Source organism: Erithacus rubecula, assembly GCF_903797595.1.
Source record: "Erithacus rubecula genome assembly, chromosome: 12".
NCBI lineage: Eukaryota > Metazoa > Chordata > Aves > Passeriformes > Muscicapidae > Erithacus > Erithacus rubecula.
This window is the reverse complement of record NC_136664.1, coordinates 20188561-20212568: the sequence shown is the minus strand read 5'-3', so window position 1 is coordinate 20212568 and position 24008 is coordinate 20188561. Positions and strand designations below refer to the sequence as shown.

Genomic DNA, 24008 nt, shown 5'->3' with positions numbered 1-24008 from the left:
GCTTGGTGACTCCCCAGCCCAAATACTAGACCTGCCCCTGTCCTGTGCCCACAGCTCTGAACCAGGATGGGCTCCTTCAACAGTCATCCCTTTATGCCCCAGAAAGATGCACTTGCCTTACAGGAGAGAAACAGAGACTGATCCTCACCATCTATGAAATTTGGATTTCTTCCTAAGGCTGAGCAGCATGGTGCTATTCAGCTGTACTGTGGCATTCCTTTTGCATCAGTATGATGGAGGTTTTCAGCAGTAAGTCCATCCCCCCAGCTATAAACCCTACAAGATGAGCTGTTGCTCACCAGAAGTAACATGAGGTAACATTCTGCCATGCAGAAACATTAAGCAAAGCAATATGAAGAGATTGTGGAGCAAGAGGAGGGATTTTTTCCATGTCTGGATGCAGCACTGGGATGGAGCAGTGCTGGCAGACACTATAGGTATTACAACACATTCCTTCCAATACAGGTGAATGCTGAAGAGCAAAAAAGGGAAAAGATTGACAGAATGAAGGAAGTGCTTGGAGGGAGTGATAGCAGTGTGGAAATTTATCAATCTTTAGAGCTCAGAAAAGACTGTTTAGATAAGACCCAGGGCAAACAGCATAATTTATGTCTAGCAGGTTTGCACTCTGTCAGCTACAGCTGATGCAGTGTCAAGATTGAAGGACTTGTGAACTTTGCACTTCAACTCAAATTACAACATACAACAAGGACAATTCCTGAACACTGAGGTGTGAGAAAATCAGTGCAGGTACTAAAAATCAGGCAAAGTACAGGCATCTTATTTCCCAAAAGTCACTATTAAAACCAGAATTATACAATGCTACAAAATACAGTATGTTACAATTAGGGAAAAAAGGATTAAAAAAGCCTTAAACCAAAATCCATTCAGTACAGAAAGGTTATAAGACCTGCAGCTAATTTAGGCTGAGTCTGTAAAGGTATCTAAATGTATTTGCTTATTTGCAAGCCACACCTTTGAAGAAACCCTGAAAGTAGTGAAAAAAGCTGGAAAGCTGCAGGTTTGCCTCTGAACCATGGCAGCTCCTGCAGACACTCGGGTATCTTGAGATGAGAGGGACTTCAGGGCAGAAAGACCCAGCAGTTTAAAGTGCCTGCTTTTACACCCTTGGGAGGAACTCAGCATTATTTGAGGCCCCTGGATGCTGCAGTGGGCACTGTCTGGGGGGCAGCTCCTGTCCATCTCAGCAGGAAGAGCAGCTTCCAGGTTTGCAGTCAGACCTCACGTTCCAACAGATTGCTGCTTTCACAGAGGGTCTGCAGGATCTCCTGAAGCTGGCAGAAAACACTCCCTTTTCTTTCACCTCTTGCCATAGGTTACTGCTGTGCTGAACAAGGTTAGGTTACAAGAGCCCTAGTAATCAATCCTACCATTTTTATTTAATATCTTGAGAGAAGAATTTCAATTTGATTGACAGTACTGTCTATGCATCCTTTAGTGCTTTCTGCTTTTATTTCCAAAGTAGTAGCAATGCCTTAACCATTTATACTGACAAAACCAGAATTAGCACACCACAGAAAGCTGTACTATCTTTGCTGGGTCCAACTCAGAGTCAGTATTCAACTTTTGTTGAATGTTTTGTTTGTTCATTAATTGATGAACATTAATGCCAGCAAAAAAGTACAGTCAACTCCATTAGAGAAGAGAGAGAGCAGATTGCAAATAGCTTTTAAAAACATACATTAACAAGAATTACTTTCCAATGTGTCTTTCAACACAGTAATGCATTCTGAATTGCAAGGAGGAAAAAATAATACTGCAGTGCCATTCAGCAAGATTTGTGAATATCAAATATTAGTTACAATATGCCCTAAAAGCATTTGTTCTTCAGAGGAACTGGAATAAAATCTTCAACTTCTGTCATTAATATTATATTCCTGAGAAGAATTGTTTTGCTTCAGATATTGCAGCAGATTAATAATGATCAGTAGTGCTTTGACTAAAATATGACAATCTGAATGGGAATAATGCACATGGGTGTCTTGAAATTACACAAACTGTAAAACAGATTGTGCTCTCATACCCTTCCCTGTTGTGCTATTGTCAAAAAATCCAGTTTACAGTCCAGTTTCTTTTTAAAAATTCACCAAGATCAGCTACTGTTTTTATACAGCACAGCTGAGAAGCATGGCCACATGGTGTTCCACTGTTCTGGACTATACAAAATAAAACTCAAAATTACTTCCATGCAAAAAACACCCACTGCATGTGAATAAGAACCTTCTACCTGAGAGGATAATCATTAGTAACAGTTACAGTTATTTTCTTTGGGTATAAAAGACTTCAATCCTAGCTGAATACAGTGACAAATACTCTAAAGCAGTATTAGGAACCAAAAATAAATTTGAATTGTAAAGAAGTTATAGCACTGTTGTGGACAAAAAGAAGCAGTAATCTGTGAAGCTGCAAATTTTGAATTTGCATTTGTTGCCAAGCACAACTCTGCTCAACTTAATAACAGAAACAACTGCTGGTAATATGATCTGCTATGCCAAATATATACCCTAGCCATTAGTTTTCATTAAACTGTTTTTATTAAACAGTTCTTTAATTGAGTTATTTTCAGCTTTGGTCTTAGTATTATTGTACCTGAGCTGCATTCTCCACTATTCTTTCTCTGTTACAGGCATTTTACTGGAAAATAGAACAGAGAATCATACAGCTGCTTTGAATTCAAATCACAGCATTTTTGTTGTCTAAACAGGTTTTGTAGTGGTTCACTAAACTTACTTCCTCTTGACAGACTCAAGTATTTAGGTACCAAAGGAGGACACACCATCCAAAATCTACATCCTGCTGCACTACAGTACAGACCATTCACCCCGTAAAGTCCCTGGGCTCACCCCTCTATCCCCATCATCTTTTCTACTTCAATCATTCAGCATCAGGCAAACAGGGAGGAGGCAAAACACTAGAAAATAAAGTGGCTTCTTTGTTTTGTCCTTCTAATTCACAACATTCATTGGAAGGCTGTAAATGAGAAAACTAGCTAAGGCAACCCCTCCACAGCAAAGCAGTTACACCAATAAAGAAAACTTGAAGAAATCAGGAGAAATGCAGAAAAAGTGCTCAGTTTCACAGAGCAGCTCAACTCTTATGCAGTTACAGCTGTTCACAGGACAAAGACCACATGGGACTAACTTTGTTCTGCATCTTGCACCTACAAATCCTCTTGAAGCAAGGGGAAAGCAGGAGTGGCTGACACTCAAACTCCAGGCAGGACACAGCAGTCACCCACAGGAACACACTGAGCCTGCTTTCCTGGCTGCCTCTGGCCAGTGGCTCATGGCAGACCTGGGATGTTCCATCCAAGAGAGCTCCCAAGAACTGCGTCTCCTGGTCTTCAAAGGAAGTCCTCAGAGTCAGAACTACAGAAGGGCTCCCCTCTGAATCATTCTGTATCTCAAATTGTTCATTTCAGAATTGTCTGAACATGACAAAGAAATGACAGAGTGGAAGGGCTGCTCCTAACATTAGAGAAGCACCTTCAAATATCTATTTTCACCTGCAAAATGCAAGACTTGACCCAGTGAGGCACCTGGAACAAAGACAGAGGAGGGACCATCAGCTAGAGACCTTTCTGAGCTCTGCTGGCCTGTGCTCACCAGCCTGCTCCCCTTGGCCTCTCTATCTCAAAACACCTGAGTCTTTTGCATTTATTTGGCATCCACAGCAAAAGAGAGGAGCCATTTCTTGTAGGCTCTGAGGATCAACTGCTATTACATGATTAATAAAAAGATTTTTTATTTGCTTGACATGTAGGTCTACTTCTTTGCCTGAAATGTTTTTGAAGTGTACTTGACTGCACTTTCTTGATCAAAGATCAATCCTGGCATCAGTAAGCCTGATCTTTGATCCTGGAAGACAGGATTTAAGAGCTTAAAGAACCCACATCTTTAAGTGAAACTGGATTTCTGGGAAAATCATACACAAGGAACCTTCCAGCCCTTACATGGAGAAACCTCCATCTGGTGCTGTCAGAGATGTTAGCCCTGGGACAGAGATTTTCTTCAAGACCTCCCTCAAAAGCATTTATTGGAAAAGCAAAGCCTGAAAGCCAGAGGCAAGGCAATACTCAATGTCTTGGATAGTAAAATGCAGAACTTGGGGATATGCATATAAGATGAGCTCCAACTTGAAAAATGCAGAGATACAAATTCTATAGGGAAAGCCTGTGGTAATGTCAGTATTCCAAGGAGGAATTCACACTGCACATAAACTGATGTGATGAACAACAACTTCTGTGCATATTTGGAACTAATTTTTATTTTTCATTTTATTGAAACAAACAAACATCAATCAGCAAATATTCCCAGCTGCATAGCTAATGTCTGAATGCAATTTTGATTCAATGGGGACTCTGTATACACAAGCTTTTCAAATCATAAAAATGTAGAGATAGGGGACTTGAGTGGCTGCCAACCTAGCCTTACTCAACTGTTCCTTGGGAGCAGTTTGCTAGACAAGGAGATCTTTTTTGAAACTGGAATTTAGGACAATAGACCTTACAGAGTGAGGTGCTTTAATTCCTTCTTCCTTGCACCCCAAATATTAATGCATATAACTTTTGAGATTGAAAAAAATATTTTTTAAACATAAATTTTGTAGTAGTACCAGGCATGCTAAGCACAACCAGTTCCCTTCTTTCTCCTTCTCCTGTGATTTTCCATTAGTCTACAGAGAAGACAGAGAGTAATACTTACAGGTCCCAGGATGAAATTGCAAAAGGATGAAGATGGAAAGTATGTGATTGCTCCAATATTTAGCTCATTAATCTTAAAGACTCTGTTTATGCTCTAGTGCATTAATGCAAAATAGTTCTAATTGCAAAGCTGAGAGATAGGCATACTTCCTTTTTAGTTCTTCTCAACACAGTAGCAACTTAACACATTTCAGAAACTTCAATGTTTCTATAAACAGGAACTGTACATAGAAACTTTCTATATGTAGCAACCATACTGTCCTCATCAACTAGGAATTAAGTTTATAGAACTGAAATTATTAATATTCTCTAAATGCTTAAGATAATAACCCAAACAATAAACAGCAGAAATCACTTGAGAAGCTGCACATGGTATAAAAACAGTCATTTGCCACAGAATAAAAGAGCAGCCACTCCACAGAAACCTCCCCAGCACTATTGGGCTGCTATGTATCACTGACAGTAACTCATTGGTGCCCAGGGCTGGCAGCACCACCTGCCCTGGGCAGAGCCACAGCTGAGTACATGGGCACTGATCCTCATCAGCCTCTCCTTGGCAGCGACCACTGGCACTTCCATGGGCATGTTTCACAACAGAGCATGGCACTATTCATTAGGAGGGATACCAGGAGGGTACCTGGCTCACAGTAGGGCTAACTTGAAAGTTAAATCATGTTTCTTCAATGAATTGTTTTCTTGAGGTTTCAGAGAGGGACTTACAGCAAACTAAATTATTTCACACTTTTTTTTCAAAGAGATTTATACTAATTCCAAAGAGTAAACAATAGTGGTCTTCCAGGTGCAACCAGCTACAAATGACTGACAACAAAGCCAACACACTGACATTGGATCTAACACAGCTAGGATAAAGAATGGAGTGAGACAGATTTGGGAACCATGCACATCTGCCCTTTCTAATCCTACAGATCTTTCCACTACTAACTGACATGCCCAACCTGCTCAGCAAAGAGTCTCATCTACTCCTGCAGTTCAGGCTTTCAGCTGCATCATGAGAGGTGTCTACTGCAGGTGCTCCAGACATCAGGGCTGAGACCTTCACCCTGCACTCTGCAGCCTCATGCCTACTCAGGGTGTGCTACACAATCCTTTTTTTCCACCAAAGTTTGCTTTTTTAAGCCTGGGCAATTAGGGGGTGGGGGAGAGCTACACTAAGAGCAGTAATTTTATGGTTATAGCATCAAGAACTCCAGAGTTGAGCAATATCAATTGACACTGTGTGAGCTTTGCTTGGACCCTTGGTGCTGACGTGTTATGGTTCAATCCTTCAGTTACATGGACATCTGCTCCTTTACACAGCATTTCAATAGCACCTAGGTCTTTCTGATGATGCTGTCTATTCCAGTCCTGCAGTAAAATCTTAAAAAATGTAAAAAATTTTCAATTACTCTTGCCAGGGGAACAGACCCAGGGCTATGTTTTGCAATGTAGGCAGCTGGCTAAAGGATAGAAACCCTCATGCAAGCAAACCCAGCAACATCTATTCATGTGTTACTGCAGACATGGAGGAGAGCCTCAGAAGTACCAGTGGAAAAACTTCCACCACACCAAACAAAACTTCCCACCAACCACAAAATGCAAATCCACAGGAAGCTCCAAGTTCATTTACTTCTAGGGCTACCCAGTTTCCAGAAGACTCCAACCTCCAAGGCAAGCACAGCCCCTGATAGACCACTGAAGATTTCTGCTCATTATATAACTCCTCTTCCATCTGTTACAAAAGCTGAAAACAAGCAAGAAAAAACCCAAGAGACTTCACAAGCGGGCAAGCATGGCAAATGCACCTCAAAGTTGCCTCTGGTAATCAGCAACCTTTCTTGCACCAGACTCAGGCTCCCAGCAGGATGCTAAGTAACTTGCTTCAAACACATGGGTTTTAAAAAATTTATTTTACATTTTTTAATTAATCATTTTCTTTCATTTTACCAGAGTTTGGCTTGGCAATCTGGAGTGTAATTTGCAGAAAGGGTGGGCACTGAACAGCTGTAACAGAGGTCAAAAGAGCTGGGGTTTGAGCAAGAGCAATGTTCAACTCTCTTAAAAAAGATCTTGAGCCTGATGAATTTCCATCTTGGAATCCCAAATGAGTCAATAGCTTTTACAGTAACTACTCTAGCCTGTTGGCTCCTGCCTGCAGAAAGGGAACTGCTGCACACTTGCACATCATTAAGATGCAGTCCAAGCAAACTTACTTGCCTGCCCAGCACCTGTGTGCTGTTATGATGAGCACTCTGAGAAAAAACTGGTGAGGACGTTGATAATTTTGGATTCAGAGCAGGTTTTGAACAGTAGGCAATAAACAGCTCTAGGCTATGAACAGAACAAAAGGTTAAACTAAATTACTGAATAGCTGCTCATTAGCTCAGCTCTTACTGTTATATGGGTTGTGTGAAGACAGCAGAGTGAGAAACAATTAATGTATCTACAGGAACATTTAATTCCAATCATCCTTGGAGGTGAAATCTCTTGGTTGGCCCCCACTTACTGTGTTTTTGTTTACTCAGTGGAATTTTGAAGTGCAGGAATTGAATCCATTTCAGATGAAAGTAAACTGGGAGATGTGCTCCAGGACTGCATTTAATGTGCCTCCACCTTTGGCAAATCCAATGAGATTAAAAAGAATGTAGAAGTCAGACAAATTAGGACACTAACTCTGAGACATGCTGGTTTACAATTTCACTCTTTTTTAAACTATTCTTCCAATGTAGCATATCTCTATAAAGCAAATTGTTTCTCAAATCACTGTTCTGAGAAAGAAACAGACATGCTCAGCCACTGAAGGAAATGAAAGTGTCAATATTCTGCACATCTGCCCCTGTATTTTAGTTCTGTGGAAGAGGAAATTTAACACAGATGGACTTGACTCAATTAAGAATATCCCCTAAGCAGCAATGCAGCATTCCTCTCTGACATCTTGGAATAGGCCTGACTTTGTAGGAAAGACAATTAGCCCACTGCCACACAAGCACACTTTTTTGACTTTCTCTTCAGTGACAAGCATCACTGTCTCCATCAGTGCTCCAAGCTCAGTGGTTTCAAAACTGCTGCTTATGCAATACTAAGTCTTCCTCCCCTTTTACTTTAAACAGATTTTGTTTGTGGCAGAAGTTGTGACAACTACACTGGACTTGGGCTGTAATCCCACAGAGAGTGTTTCTTAACATTCAGAATATATTATTTGCCTTGCAGAAGGAATTCTGCTCTTGGAGTTGTAAGGTAAGGAGACCCATATAAATGATTTTAAAGCTGTTTGTACATTCAGGCCATGCACAGAATGTAGTCAGATTAATGCTTGTCTATAATGAAATAAAATGTTTTGGAGCATTTTAAAAATTATATCAACTGTTTGTATATAGAAATTTTAAGAGAATGTATTAGGAAGTCTATTATCTCTCAACAAGTACCTGGACTCAAAAGTTAATTAGGTTCATATGAGAGCCAAACTGAAAAAAAAAAAAAGCAAATCTCTGAATAAAACACACCTATACAGAATGTTTAAGGTTGCTAGCAAGCTGTGTCCTTCCATAAACACAGTTATGTAACCCAGTATTTGGTCAGTGGCTCTCCCTAAAGTACTTGCTCCCTATCTTGCAGTCAGAAAGACCCCAGGAATCATTAACATCCTGATGACAACTACTAGATGTGCCCTGTGACCCTGTGCCAATTCAGGAAATAAACACCATTTCCTACAGCTGCTGACTGTGCTGTGCCCACTCTCACTCAGCCTGCTCCAGGAATGGCTCCTGCCACTTGACCAGTCACTTGACTGGCTTTGATTTTAGGAACTTTGGGAAGACTAGCAAAATAACAGCAAAATTAACATAGGCTCTGTAATCCAGAAAATGTCACTGAAATGTGATGGCTCTGGATTTTAAATTTAGTGCCTCTAATCCTGCAAGCTCCTCTGCCTCTTCTTTTGGAGACCCAAAGTATGACAGGGAGCAGAGATAATTGTGAATTCACATCATCATTTCCTACTCCTGTCTGTGATAGGAATGGCTTCCCCAGGAGCAGATCCTAGTGCTTTAGTCAAGAACTCATAAATTATCTTTGTTCAAGGGGGCTGCAGTCTCTCTCCCTGAAATGTCTCCTTCTGGACTCCACTGACAATGCATCCATCAGCCCCTCAGGGGTCTCTTGGGTCTCTCAGGGTCTCAGCAGCCTGACAAGTATCTGACACTAACCATGCTATAAAGGTCAGCCTTTCCATTTCTTCTTTTTCAGAATGCTGGTCTTCCAGGAGATCTTAAAAATAACCTAAAAAGCATACTTTTAAGATGGTGAAAATTTTTGCATGTTACCAGACTCTTAACTGGATCTGTAATTCAAGAGTCCAGGTTGCATTTCACTGCACTCTAAAGTACAAAAGGAATGAAACCAATGAACCAGTCCACAGCTCATCTTCTGTTGATACAAAATTCATGATTACTAGTCTCATGAAGAGTGGAAAAACATTTGCACTGTTCTTCCAAACAGGCAAGACAACAATATGAACAGAAAGTTCAGTTCCTTTTTCTGCCAGAGATTAAGAATGATTTGTTTGTCTGTGGATCTCAAGCTCCCAAAGCTAGTAAAAGACCCTTGCAACTACTTCTCAGAAATCCTCAACTTAGTATGTCCTTATTTTCTGACACTGTAAATAAAGTGTTCAGCAAACAGAAAAATTCTCTACACCATGCTGAGCACAGCATCATATTAGCTCTCAAATTCTGAAGACAGTCTGCAGCTTAGCATAAAATACTGCTAAAAATGTTACATGAAATTAAAGGTGACACTGAAATGCAACACAAACTGTGAAGAGGAATATGGATGAGTCTTCAGGGGAGGAACAGCAGATGATGAAGAATACATATTGCTATTAAAATAGCAAAATATCTAGTCTCATTTTGCAGATAAGCATCAAGAGTTATTTCTTCTGATGCCTTGAGAGGCTGCCTAGAACAGAGGCTAGACAGTGTTATAGGAATAAAGTAAGTATTTATTAAAAAGCCCTTCAAAGGATTCACCTTGGGCAGTACAAGAGCCTGGCTGTAGCTCCACCCAAGACGGACAACAGATCACATGTTTTCACACTTTTATAAGTTCTGATCCATTTACATATTGGGGTTAATTATCCAATTACAGCTCCAGGTTATGAAGTCCCATCCTTCCAGATTGCTCTCCTCAATTCCCTGTTGTTTACACTTTTTGAGCCTGAAGCTGCAATGGTGTCCTTGTTTCTGGGGCTGAAAAGGAATTTTTTGTGTGACTGAGCTGTGAGGAGAATTTGCTCACACTTAAGTTCAGAGTTATATACTATTGCAGTGCAGAGTCTGGATAATATGAAAGCTAAAACTTAAGGCATCACTCCCTTCCAAGCTGCCCAAATAAACAGTACTGCTGCCAGCCTGTGTAACAGGAAAATTGCTTCTGTTCTGACTGGCAATCCAGAAAGTGCAGGCACTCCAGGCCTGACAACTGAAGACTAATACAGCACATTTAAAGGATAAGTGTGCTTTGTGCATTGGGTACATTCTTCTCAAAGATGTTCCATTAGTAATACTGAGAAATGCTCAGCTACCTTCACCAGTGACAGCACAGCAGCAGCTAGCTCTAAAACATTCATTTGCTGGCCTGAAAGCAGAATGGGAGAAAAAGAAGACCTCCATTAAACCAGACAGTTGTTTCGAATGAAAATGTGTATTTGTTGAATCAGTGTGCCTGCACTTTAAAGGCATACAGTGAAGTACCCAATAGCCAGTGCTTTTGAAAGCTTTTTAAGGTTAATCATCCTTCCCAAAGATGCAATTCCATCCCTTTTTGACAGAAGATTTCTATTGTGCCTACGCATAAAATATAAAAAATACTTAAAACAAACTGAAGGACAACATGTGCTCACTTGAACTCTGACCTCAGCATTTGGCATAAGCTTCCTGAAAAAGATGGCTGTCTGTGTAAAGGAACATCTGAGTAACAACTGTCATCCTTAGAAGAAGAGAATTTAAAAAAAAAAATAAAATTAAAGTATCTTATTAATTGTGTTAATAATTGTTTCTATGTTATGTATCCTACCTCTATATATTAGGAGCTGCTTAACCATGGAAATTAATTATATCATCTTGTTCCCTTCCAACCCTTTCTAAAATGCAAACATAATTGATTTGACAGCCTGAATGCTGCTCTCAATTCCTGCTGACAGGCATTGGCATTTACCTGGCTTGATTGCTTTCATCACAGCCCGTGACGACTTCAGCACAGCCTCATAGACAGCCCTCTGGTCAGCAGTGAACTTGCCATTGGCAGGGAAGGTGCAGGTGATGTCAGAGCCATAGCAGTAGTATTCTCCTCCCATATCAAACAGGCTGAAAAGGAAACACAGGGCAAAGAAGTGAAAATTTTGATCCAAAGAAAGAGTAGAACATAGTGGACCTTTCTCTTGCTCTGCACTTGAAACCATCTACATTTTGGTAGATCACTAATATAATCACTACTTGAACATTGTTCTAAGTAAAACAGGATGACAGTGCCTTGGAATCTGCATTCCATAGGGCTTAAATGGACACTCTTATGGGTTGTGCTGGTCCAGAATGAGAATGCTCAGAGAAACACAGAGAGGAAGATAAAAATTACATGAAGAATCCACTTTAAGCTCCTCAGTTCCAGTTTCTAGGAATTCCTCTCAGAAGAAAAACCATGTCCTTTTCTTCTTTCCTGAGAAATGCTAGCACCACATATAGCATCCAACATCCAAAACAGAATCCCAACAATGAAATGTTAATGGCATAGGATTATGGAAAGATCCAACCATAAAAGTACACATGTTACAGCTTTCTGCATCAGAGACAGAAGAAAGAAATTATTAAGTGCTTTCTTTTATGGGGACAAAAAAAACTGGCTTACCCCTTGAGAAGTATATTTATTCTATACATGAATAAATGATTCACCACTGATTGCTCAGCTGCCAGAAATCAAGCTACAGGAAGAGCAAGTGGGACTCTTCACCTTGTGAGGACCATGTTAGACACTTGCAGTACTGTGCTTCTCAAGCCTGCTTGATAAGGTACTGCACTGCCTTCATCAGGCTCAGAAATCAGTAAATAACCAAATAACAATGTGGACCAGACAACACTTGAGCAAATAACCCCCTTGGTTCATCATACATTGATTACAGGAAGGCACATTTTTTCATCTTGATGCAGTATTTGTGTGACCTCCTGATTTCTATGGTAATGAGTCAGAGTTGAAATATATGAATTTAAGTCTTCTTCCAACCACCCCAAACAACTATGAGAGGCTAATCACTGTAAGAAATATGATTTTCCTTCACTGTGTTTGAAAACCTTGGAGTTTTCCTCCTCTTGCTGCTTTTTCACAGCAGGATCAGTTCAGACAGCACAAGCAGAAGGCAGAGCACTCCACTGGGACACCCTCTCTGCCACTGAGTCCTAATTAAAGCAATAATCAGGAAAACTGCAGTGTAGCTCTGTCCCCAAGCAGCATATGTGACAAGGTAAAGATAAATATAAACTACCACAAAAAGTGCTATCACACTTTTCTGTAGCTGATCACCCTTTCCAACATAACTGCTACTGAAAGCAATGGACATGGAGTAAACAAATGCAATCATGATAAAACCAAAGAATATTTCAGCAGAGCTAGGACTCTTCTTGCTGCATTGCACACACAGACACATACTCATGAAGATTTACTCCAAGAACTTTTAAAATCCACTCGACAATTTCCTCCATGAGCAAATCTCTGCACTGAGTGAATCTCTGCCCTGCCTGAAGTCATTGCCAGCCTCCCCAAATTGGGCAGGGTTCAGCTGCTGAGAGACTTGCAGGACTGGAACATCAGGAACAACCCCAGTGGCTGCAGCTGCACAGGGCTTAAAGCTACAGGAGCAAACTCCTTAGGAGTGTGCTGCAGAGAGAACTGCAAAGTTACCTGTGTACACACCTAATACAAACACCACATTCGTTCACTAAATAGGGAATATGGAATGTTAATCCAGAAAGTTGCTGGTTGAAAAAAGATATAAAACAGGCAGCAAACATCAGATCTACAGGGTGAAAAAACCATGACTGGGTACCAACATAGAAACTGCAAACCAGCCTGGCCAAATCTCAAAATCAGAAATTCCATCAGCACTGCCTAAATTTTCATTCTATGGTTAGAATGGCTTCCAAATATAACTGAAGGTACACATAAAAAATCTACAGATACAGAATATAGTTGCAGCAACTGAGAATCATGGAAGAAGCTGCTGTAGTTACATGCTGTAATGTAAAAAGAAACAGATCAGTTCTAGATCTTTGAATGCATTCCAGACTGATCCTTTCAAAGTCACAATTGAAGTTTCAAAATGCTTTGTGGGTTCTGCAGCAGTTCTGTGGCCTAACTCTGTAGCATTTACTAGTGTAAATGCCCATTCAACATGGCGACAGTAAAGTTGTGACTAACAACTTGAGAACTCCCTGTACATGTCTACTGGAAGTTGTTATATTTTATGGTATATTTTACCTGCAAAGTAGTTATTCTGAACTTACCAGAGGCAGAATTTTACCTATGTCTTTAACCTTACAATTATCAGCATTTTCTCAAACCCATTCATCACTCAGTAGCTGTTCTTGAGTCACTGGAGAACTGAGCAATGGAAAGAAATGTCCAAAACTGATGGACACCAAAACAAAGCTCACAAACTAGGAAGCACCATTTGTTCGGGTCTCTTGGCTTCCAGACAAGGGGAGACATGAGGGAAGATGATCTTTCAAATTCCACCACAGATCACAGCACACCATCCAGCCTGTATGCTTCAGTAAGAAAGCATCCAAACCAAATGGGACATCTGGGAGATATTTTGGCTCTTATCAAGAATTCTCTTCCATTTAACTTCAGTTGGGAACATATCCATTAGCTAAAATGTTGCCCAAGACATGGAAATAGCCCAAATATTGTAGTTATACTGAGAAAATAATGGGAGCCCGAGAAGATCCCAGTTTCATAAATTTGCTTGCCAGGCAAAATAAATGGTGAAGCCTTTCTATCAAATAAAATGCATGACAGCTACTATCTTTTCCTGTTGACTAACCAGAAAAAAAAAAAAAAATCTAAAATAAGGTTCCTTGGAAAAAATACATTTATTTTACCCTGAAATTAGATGATAAATTTTTAGTGAAAAAGATACTATTAGTGCATTGTAGTTTGCTCTCAACTGCATGAACAAAATTACCTGTCTGATAGTACAGTCTTAAAAGAATCACATAGAGAAACAACCACTTACCATTATTTACACTGTTACCAAATGCAGCAGCAATATAAACAAATTAAATACAGAAATGAAAATAGGTTTATAGGCTTCTCGATCTATAGCTTACCTCTTAAAAGCTGTTTAAAACAGATCAACATATGCAATAATATATAAATACTCACCAAACCCTATCATGTTTTCCTGTTAGATAAATTAAGTGCTACACATCTAGCAGACTGTGTATGCCATCATTACATATAAATTGCACATACATTACATTTTGTATAACAAAACTTAACTGTGAATTTAGTTTTCTGTTGAATTGTGAAAAACTTCATTCTAAAAATACCCTTTCACCACTCCTTTTTCAGCAAGAACACAATTGTGAATTGCTGATCTCAACAAGATATCTGAGGCTGTCAGGTTTCTGAGGCACTTGAAAGGGATGGTGAATAGAGGAGAGTTGCTGACCAAAGAAAGACATTAGGTTTTATGTCAAACTGTTCATTGATTTAGCTTGAAGAGGAGGAGGTCAGCTTGATCTCCTTCAAAACCTTCTGAAAGAAACCTAATCTTGCTTTGCATCATTTTGCATCATTTTGTTGTGAGCAAAAGCAATAAACACCTTCACTTTAGGGTGAAAAGTGCATGATGTATAAAGCAGATTTATGTCAGAAGACCTGAGCACCCCATGAAAATTCCATGCTACTGTTTCAATTTATTTTTTAGAATTACTAGGAAGCTACACCATAAGTAAAAGATGCATAACAAAAATAGTCCAGACTTCTTGGAAGTATGGGCACAGCTCTCCCAATGGAGGCTTTAGTTCTGTGTGCATACATAATCTTTCCTACAAAACATTGCAAAATACTGTAAACATTACTAACTAAAACTGAACAATGCAAAGCATAAGAAAAATCAGATAATCTGCCAGTTGCTCTACTGACAGAATGCCTTGCTTATGTACCAGTAATCCAACATTAGCCAACAGCAGTGGAATACAAGACACTTTCTGCCTGCTTTACAAGTCACCTTCAGAAATAACTGAGAGCATTTAATTCCTGTCATAGGGAAAAACAGGAACCCACAGCTTGAAATGATTTTGCACATAAACCAGTTTCACAGTCAAAACGAAGGAGGAACGTGTGTGACATGGCACAGCCTTGCAGAAAGGCTTGACTGGACATGCCCCTCCTCAGAGCAGCTCCCAGCCCTTCCCAGCAAGTCCCTGCAGCGGTTCTTCCATGCACAACCCAGCTGGGGCTCTGCTCCCCATGCAGGAACCCAGCAGGGAAGCTTGGAGGAAATATTTCAAGTCCTGTCCATTTTAAAGTGAATACAGGTTTGTAAGTTAATGCTGGAACTGAAACACAATGTGATGCACAAAAAAAGCTCCTTTCCCCTCCTGTCCCTCTGAAAGAAAACGGATGAGTAAGACATGGATGCATTACTTTCACAGAATATTGGCACCACAAAATGCAGATTTATAGTTACATTTTTTGCTTTCAAGCCAAGAAAAATAATATGCATTTTGATAGTGATTTTAGCTTTCTTAACCTTTGACTGTGAAGCACCATGAAACACTTTGTGTAACATTTTAAATTTGAACACTGTGCACTATAAAGCGTCATAGTTCTTTTCTTCATAAAGTCACTGTATGCCATTTTTCAAAAATAAAGCATCATCTTCCTTTAAGCATGTGTTTTACTTTTATAGGCTTGCTGACGCTTTTATTGTCAAATAATTTGAAACTGCCAGGCAATGAAGCAAATTATGGCCAATATCACAATGGGAAGCAATACTTTATTTGGGATATCTGAGCCATGTGTATGAATTGTTATGATCCAACCACTAACCCAACCCAAAGACAAGCTCTCGCAGGCATTTTTTGGGAAGCCTACATCTACTCCCACGAGCTAACACATAAAGCTGTCACCTTCCTGCTCTACAGATCTGCATGATCTGTAGACCCAGAACTGGATCTGCTCATGATAGTTATAAAATAATTACTCTTCAGCAGCAGTTAATGTGGCAGAGCGATGACTGGGGTGAAACTCAGGTGGATGTCCTTGTGCAATGCACCCCGACACTGTCATACTGAGCATCACCCACCTGCAGCCCTCATCCTCCACTGAGTCTGTTCTCAGGACAAATCTTCCCTTCCCCTGGGTGGATTTGCAAGACTAGCAATTAGAACACTGATATTGCCCTATCTTACTGTGCCCTCCTCACACCTCAGGTTAAACAGGTGTGAATACTGAAGCACTTTGCTCAGCAACATGTACTGAGGTTTTAGGGTTTGAGCCATTATTAACCAGCACATCTGTAAGCAGCCACACAGATGAGCTGGTGCCAGCCAGTCCTAGGACAGCAGGAATGAAGGTACACACAGTCTTGTCCTGCTCTTAGTGCCATAAAAGCAAGTCATCCCCAGCTGGAGATTTATGCTGTGTGATCTCAGCATACTCTGCTCCGAGTTCACAGAGCGCACTCTGTGCTTTACGCTTCATGCAGCAATTAAATCCTTAAGTATTCACACACTGACAAAATCCACCATTTGTTTGGCTAAACACTTCTAAGGCAATTTTGAGCTTAAGGGAACTAGGTATCAGCATTTCTATGAGATACATTTTGGAAACAGGCCAAATGATTTGGAAATAGAGTGGTTTAATAGGAGACCACAAGAATGAATTATTGTAAATGATATCACAAGGAAGAAAACAGAGAGATAAGTGACACATACTTTTTCATACACTTGCATCTTGACTAGCCAAGAGTTATCAATTAAAAAAACACTGGGTAAGATAACATCACAAACCCCAAGAGAGAATTGGGACAGTATAGTGTATAATTCTACCATGCTCAGGAAGAGGTTTTTAAGAGAAGCCTTGCTGTTACCATCTTCCATCTGACATGGCAGACAAGGAACTTGTACTGGCTCTGTCCTGAAGCCAGGCTTGGCTCACTGGTTTAAAGCCAGATTTTTGTCATCAGCACCCATGGAGTCAAGAATAGCCTTTAAAAAGTGTTGGAGAATACTTTTTGTGTAGGAAATTTGATTCTGGGTATTCACAAGAAACCAAATTTTTGTTTAATCCTCCTGTTCAAAAGAAGAGGCTGTAGCCACACAGGTAAATGCAGTTACAGCTGCATGACTACTCTCCACCCAGTTGCAAGTTAGGCAACCATGTGGTCCCACACTTGTACCTCTTGTATCACTGTCTCACTTCAAAGGCTTTCCTAAACTATCTCAAAGATAATGGAAGGCTTGTCTCAAACTTTTCTCACAGAAGATGACAAGATCTGCCACTAACTAAGCTTTGCTCAGATAGAGTGTGATAAAAATAAATATCTCTGTCTACACGGAATTTTGAAGAAAAGAGGATTGCCTACCTGTATCTCTGCAATTCCAACTACAGAGACTTCAGTGGCTGTAGTAAGAATACACAAAGGTTTGAGCTGCCTGGATTAAAAAATAAAAAAGAAAAGAAAGCAACAGAACACAAAAGCTCCACCAGGTGTTGGTGCCTGCACTGCTCAGGGCTTCCCCTCACTGTCACAGACACAGGACACTGGCTCACAGAATCAGAGCTGCAGTGTGGTGATGGGTGCTGCACCCCTGCAAGAGCTGTGCCACTGCTCTGCTGCTTCAGCCCTGATGCTGGGAGAAAACCAACAACAGTGTGTGGGGGTGTCCTGTCTTACAATGATTTGTGCCAAGCAGACCTTCAGATCCATTCCTCCCATGGGATATGAAATCTAAATCTCACTGAATCTACCAAATGAGCTGCACACAAGAGCTGGCTCAGTAAACACCCACGTATACTAGTAAGATTGCTGTTTTCATACACAGGCTAAGAAGGAACCCATTGCTTACAGCATTTATCTCTTAAAGAAACCTATGATGAGATCCTTAAGCTTCTGCACTAAAAAAAAATCAATTTCCATGATTGAATATAAGCCCTCTTCTATGCCCATGCAGTTAACATTAATGCCTTCTTAAAAATATTGAGTCTGCCCAGAGCAAAGAGTCAAAAAATCTTCTGATTTGCTTGTTCACAGACACATTTGTCTCCAAGTGCCATTTTCACTGTTTCAGCTAAAGCAGAGGGATGTTTCTGATACAGGGGTGCTGCACACAAATAACAAGTACTGGGAACACCATGTACTGCTGGATTGGGTGAAGGAGGTGGCAGCAATGAGGGTTCCACAAGGTAAGTCTCTCAACTTACTCTCTTTAGCAGAGTACTCTCTTTAGCAGAGACAGTTTGCTGAGAAGGCAGCAGAGATGGCAGCAAACCCCAGGTTTTGGCTAATTTCCATCCATGAGGAGCCTCCCCATTGGAAAGGCAGTATCTGGGGCTGCAGCTGACTTGCTCAAACAAGGAGCAAGGAAGTCAGAGCTGCAGGGAAGAGAGGGGTGCATCCAGGGAGAAACCTGTATTGGCAGCTGAGTACTTCCCAATCAACAGGACACCAGCAAACCTCACTGGCTCCTCACCAGAATGTGTCTCACCTGCACAGGGTAAGAACAACACAGCTGCCTTTGCAGTTGCTAAACTTTTGCAGTTGACTAAACCTCTCTATTTCCAGATGTCTGCTGAGAAGTGGAAGGTACTGAAAGTGAATTGTTAAAGTTTCATACTTCCAATACCAGCCATGATTCTTGTGTGGTGATTCAGAACTACAAGCCTTAGCTTTCAGCAGCTGTTTCTGGACACTCTGACCTGTGTTGTCCAGCCTTGACAAACAACCATCAGAGATCAACTGAGCAGGTGAAGGGTCAGGCCTTACTTAATGATTTTACTGTAAATATTGTCACGTTTTCTTACGTGTGTATGTGCACGTTCACGTGGTTCCAATGTCTTTCCATGGGTTTTTTCTTTATTGTTCAAGGAACCTCCAAATTATCAGTTCTCAAATAGAACACAACAGACAGGAGTTTTAGAATACCCTACAGAAGCTGACAACTGAATGAAAGAACCCTGAGAAGACAGTATGGACATGTCCAAAAGTCCAAGCCAAGAGCACAGTAGTGAAGGCAACAACTAGTATTCCCCAAAAGGAGGCTGCCTGTTCCCCAGCTGAGCACGTTGTTTAGCCTGTAAGAACATTTCTTTGCTATCTGAAAGAAACACCCACTCTTCATGGCAGTGGGAGGTAGAAGTACAGCACTGCACTCTGCAAGTAGAAATACTCCTGCCCTGAACACCTCAGTGGGCTCAGGGCTGGTGTGGAGCAGCCCCACAGCAGCAGGACTCCTCCTGAGACTCTGCCAGACTGTGCCCCTGCCCTGGGGTAACAAGAGATTCTCTGGACAGACACAAGAGACCCAACACTGACCCAAATACAGGGACTGGGAATCACATCTGGTTCAGGGGGAGCACATAGAAGTTGTGTGGGACTAACTGTACATTCCCTCTGAGCCATACAGTGGTTTAAAAGCCAGGTGGATTCCCACTAAAATTATTTTGACCTACCCAATTGACTTCCCCACACCACTGAGAAAGATTTTGCTACTGAATCCAAACCAACACAAGCAACATCCATCAAGAGTACTTCTATCACACTCCATGTGTGTTTGTGTTAGACCACCACAAAAAGTAGATTACAACTCCAACAGCAGCCAGTTTTATTCAGAATATGCTGAGAATCCTATGCTAAAACAATGACAGATAAAATGCACAGTTGACAATTAAAAAGACATCTCATATACATTATAGACAGCAAAAATTGCAAGGCAGACCATAATAGAGCACTTTATGGAAAGCTAAAATTTGTTACAACAAACACACTACTAATACTTAGTGATCTGGGCTTTGGTGAAAAGGCTTATACATTTCTGACAGTAAGCAACCTCACAGCCTGAATTAACCAGTACTAACAGAACACATTCAATTATAGCAAAATTATTGTTAATTCCAGCAAATACATTTCTCTATTTTTAATCCACTTCAATTTTTATGAATTAGCATAAAATTAATATAGTCCATTAGGTACAACAAAATGAAAAATACCTACACTTGATGAAAACAGTAAATATTAATCAAACAAGAGGAATTGAGCCAAATGAATTATTTCAGAAATGGATAGCCAGTTAATTTTGCAATCAACCAGTAAGTAGTAGCAATGTTCTTTGTATTATTATTAGAAACAAAACCATTACTACAAACAAGCTGTTTCAAAACTGCAGACTGAAAAGTTAAAGCTAACCATAATTTTGCATATTACAGCACTGAACTTCAAAATACATAAAAGTGCACAAGGCCAAATGAAAATATTAGTCTCACCCACATAAAATAGTTGATCATTTACATCTGACACATTAACATCCTGAGATCTTACAAGAAGTGCTTTCAAGAAGTAATAAATACAATATTTTGTACCCTAGGATAGATGGTTTTAATAGCAGACACTGAAGGACTTGGATTGGAAAAGGAAGGGCTTCTATTATCTGATGGAAAAAGAGGGTCAGTTCTTCCTTTTTAAATGCAACATTGCCCCCACCTGGACAAATGAGTTTTGGTTCTAGGTTGATATTGGTATGGTAAAACTCAATAAAATACTGAGAATTCAAAAAAGCATTTGGAAAAGAGATACAGCAAACTTTAATTATCTTTTCTGGTATTTTTAAAGCTCAACTAAATGTTTTCTTGACTTACTGAAAAATTTCCAATATTTTCCTAAAATAAATGACAGCCACTCAATACTCACAGAAAGTCTTACACTTACTTATTCCTCCAAAGAAGAGAATAGTGCATTTTCTACAAATAAAGCTGTATAATATTACAATAAATATGCAGCCATAATTTCAATGCAGTATGTATACTGCATACGTGTAGTGTCTGCATATATAAAAGATAAATACATGAATTGACAGATCTTTTGATTATAGAAAACTGTATATCATGCATTATAGGTGAAGAATTAAAATCAGCAAAGTAACTTTTATTTTAGCTAATAGAAGGCTTAGCCATGAACAGCTGAATCTGGCTAGCTTTTGCAAGAAGAAACTTTCTCTTGTGATATTTTTCACAGAATCACAGAATAGTCTGAGTTGGAAGGGATCCAAAAGGATCACCCAGCCCCTGTCCCTGCAGCCCCCCAGCAATCCCCCTGTGCATCCCTGGAGTGCTGTCCAAGCTCTCCTGGAGCTCTTGGGGCTGGGACCATGCCTGGAGAGCCTGGGGGAGCAGAACCTTTCCATGACACCCAATACAATCCTCCCTTCTTCACACACCTTGGAGTGACCAGCTACTCCAGGGAGCCTGAAAACTATCCTTTGGCCCTTTTCAGTCACTAAAAATAAAAAGCCCCAAACATTGAACATCTTCCCTCTCTGCTTCATCCAGAACAACCTTTCACAACTACCTGTACTGCAGCCAGGAAGAACTCCCTGTGAGGAACAAAGCTTCTGAAATGACAATAGGAGAGGTTCTAGAAGGATCTTTTGAGAGTGCCACAGGTAGTAACAAAAACATCAAAAGCTACATACAAGTGACAAATGAAAGGAAACAAATCCAAGTTTGACAGCTGGAACAGAACACATACATGTAAAGGCAGTGCTCCCAGAAGGAGCTGAGTGTATGCTCTGGCCAGCACAGGGTGTCACCAATGTGAAAACATGGGCAAAGCTTCTTTCCACAGTGCCCCCTGCTGTCAGTATTATTCTGATGGTTTAAATTTGCACTGGGATATTAAGGAAAGAAGTAGAAACAAAAATATGCCTCTGAGTTAAACTATTCAGAAAAAGGCTTTTTGCAATACTAGACAGTTTTCCATATCCTCAGCTCTATCGTTTAACTCAGCAAATAACTGTGCTTGTTGGTACAGCAGACACATTTAATCATTTCACATCATGCTTTTACAAGATTGTTGCTTTTGTAAGATTGTACTTTTATGACAGATGTGTTTGGTTTTGTGACACTAACAAAGCTTTCTGATACCTGATTAGGATAAAACTATTTCCAGGTAAAACTTGTGTTACTGTCATCCACAGCAGTAATGGTACGTTATGGGAACAGCAGTGAGAGATTCTGCTTCACCAAGGATACTGTACTCTGCTGTCACTGAAATCAATACATTATTTCAATGAAATAAGAAATCAATGAGCAATTATGTGAATATTAAAAGAAACAGTCAAATAAAATGAAAGACATCATCCGATATTACAACCTGCTTCTATTTAAACTTCTAAAACTTCTAGTTTTATTTTATAAATAATAGATAGTCCCACTGTGAATACAAGGTTAATGGATTCTCTCTTAGGCCTGCTGCACTTCCCAAGCAGTTGATGCTGGTTGTACTCCCCTTATTTTATGCTTCCATCCAAGCCCTCAAGTCCAGTGAGGACCAGTGTCCCTTCCAGCTGCCAGTGCTGCAGCAGGCTCTGACTCAGGGGAGTGCCCTACACAGCCTCAGGCTCTGCTGCTCATTAACACTGTAACTTTGGAGGATATTTCTACACGTTAAAAATGCTTTTTTTTTTTTTTTTTTTTTTCAGCAGAATAGAAAATTATTTTCATTATTTTGCAAATCCAAAATGGACTTCCTAATTTTATTAAGTTCTTGAAGGTCAGTGAACCCGCCAGTGAGAGCTGTCTACAAAGTGCTGAATTTTCACTGAGGTACATTTGTTAGATGCCATAAAAATACCAAGACCTGCAACTCCTGACACCTTGCAGAAAAGCACCTCAGGTAAGAGCTGTATCTATTTCAGTTACATCTGGGCTCAGGCTGATTTTCTTACTTTTCTATTACTTAAGTGTAAACCTCATCAAGAATCAGCCTTAATTTTAAGATCACAGAAGCCTTTTCTATTTGCCAAACACTGCAGGAGCCCTGTTGATCACCTGCAACAGAACAATCAACTCCTGCCATGTGTTTGGCACGTGACAATGCCAGGAACCCACTGCATGAGTCACCAGGCTGTAAATCTAAAACTACAATTTTACTCAAAAGCTTCTCAAATCACAACATAAAATATACACTTCAGGGTCACACCTCTGATGGTTTCTAGAAGAAAGGTGAGCAGAGACATTTGCCTTGCCCTTCCTCTGCTGCACGTGGCTTTGAGGCTCAATGTTCTCCCTTCCCCTCTCTCCCCAGCCATGGTGTAACTCCACACTACAGCACTGGCAGGGCAAGGACAGCAGGCAGAAAGAAGGAACCAAGGCAATTTGCTTCCATTATTTTTAAGGAAGCTTTCATTTTCCAGATGGCAGATGCTGGTTTGTTGAGACAAAACACTTTTCACAGAAGCATGTTGGCTCTTACTGAACTTGTTCTGGATATCCCAGGGACAAGTCATAACTTCCAGCCAAAGCCAGAGATCAGTTCAGGAGAGCTGAAACCAGTTTCCACCTCCCACAAGAGCTCTCTGACTGTTGAACCAGTATCTTTCTATAGCGTTTCCATGAGACACTTGGCCCAGAAGAAAGAGCCAGTGGGGGCTGCCCTTCAATGAGCAGGAGTCCCAGGTGCACATTTGCTCTTGATTTGTGCCTAGAGGACTCAGATCTATACTCCTTCAATTTATTTGGGTTATTGTCTTCTTGAGTAGCAGCTTTTAATTTCATTCTACTCCTCACCAAACTTAGAAAGACCTTTGGTTTTCCCAAATGCTGGAAGCCTCTTGTATGCAAGGCAGGAGATTGCAAACTACAAGTACTTTAGCTTATGACTCCACTTTCCCCACTATGAAATGCAGTTACAGCCTCAGTACAGAAACTGAAGGGGCCTTGGCACCCAGTTAGTAACGCAATAACTGGAGAGGATGCAGTGAACCTCAGTCCAGGGATCAGCTGCAATCCAAGCTGTCAGAGCTTTAAGATGACAGAAGAAAATCAGTGTTTGTGAACAGCCTGGCCATACATCATCACTGCAAGCTGTGATTTGCAACATTCCAAGTAGAAGATTTTATTTAAAGTTAATACTGAGTAAAAAGGCCAAGTGCCTACAATGGTGACTCAGCCTATCCATTTATCTGCATGACCTTTCTGACCACAGAGAAAACAGACATCTGCTTAGGAAAAGTGA

General features: G+C 40.4%; 1 protein-coding gene across 1 annotated transcript in view; it reads right to left on the bottom strand.

Moving 5' to 3' along the window:
• The window catches only part of PEPD (peptidase D), a 136073-nt gene that overhangs the window by 25555 nt on the left and 86510 nt on the right, over positions 1-24008 (bottom strand). The window contains exon 12 of the mRNA XM_079315935.1: positions 10934-11082. Within this exon, the coding sequence (XP_079172061.1) occupies positions 10934-11082 (149 nt within the window). The remainder of the gene's footprint in view (positions 1-10933; positions 11083-24008) is intronic.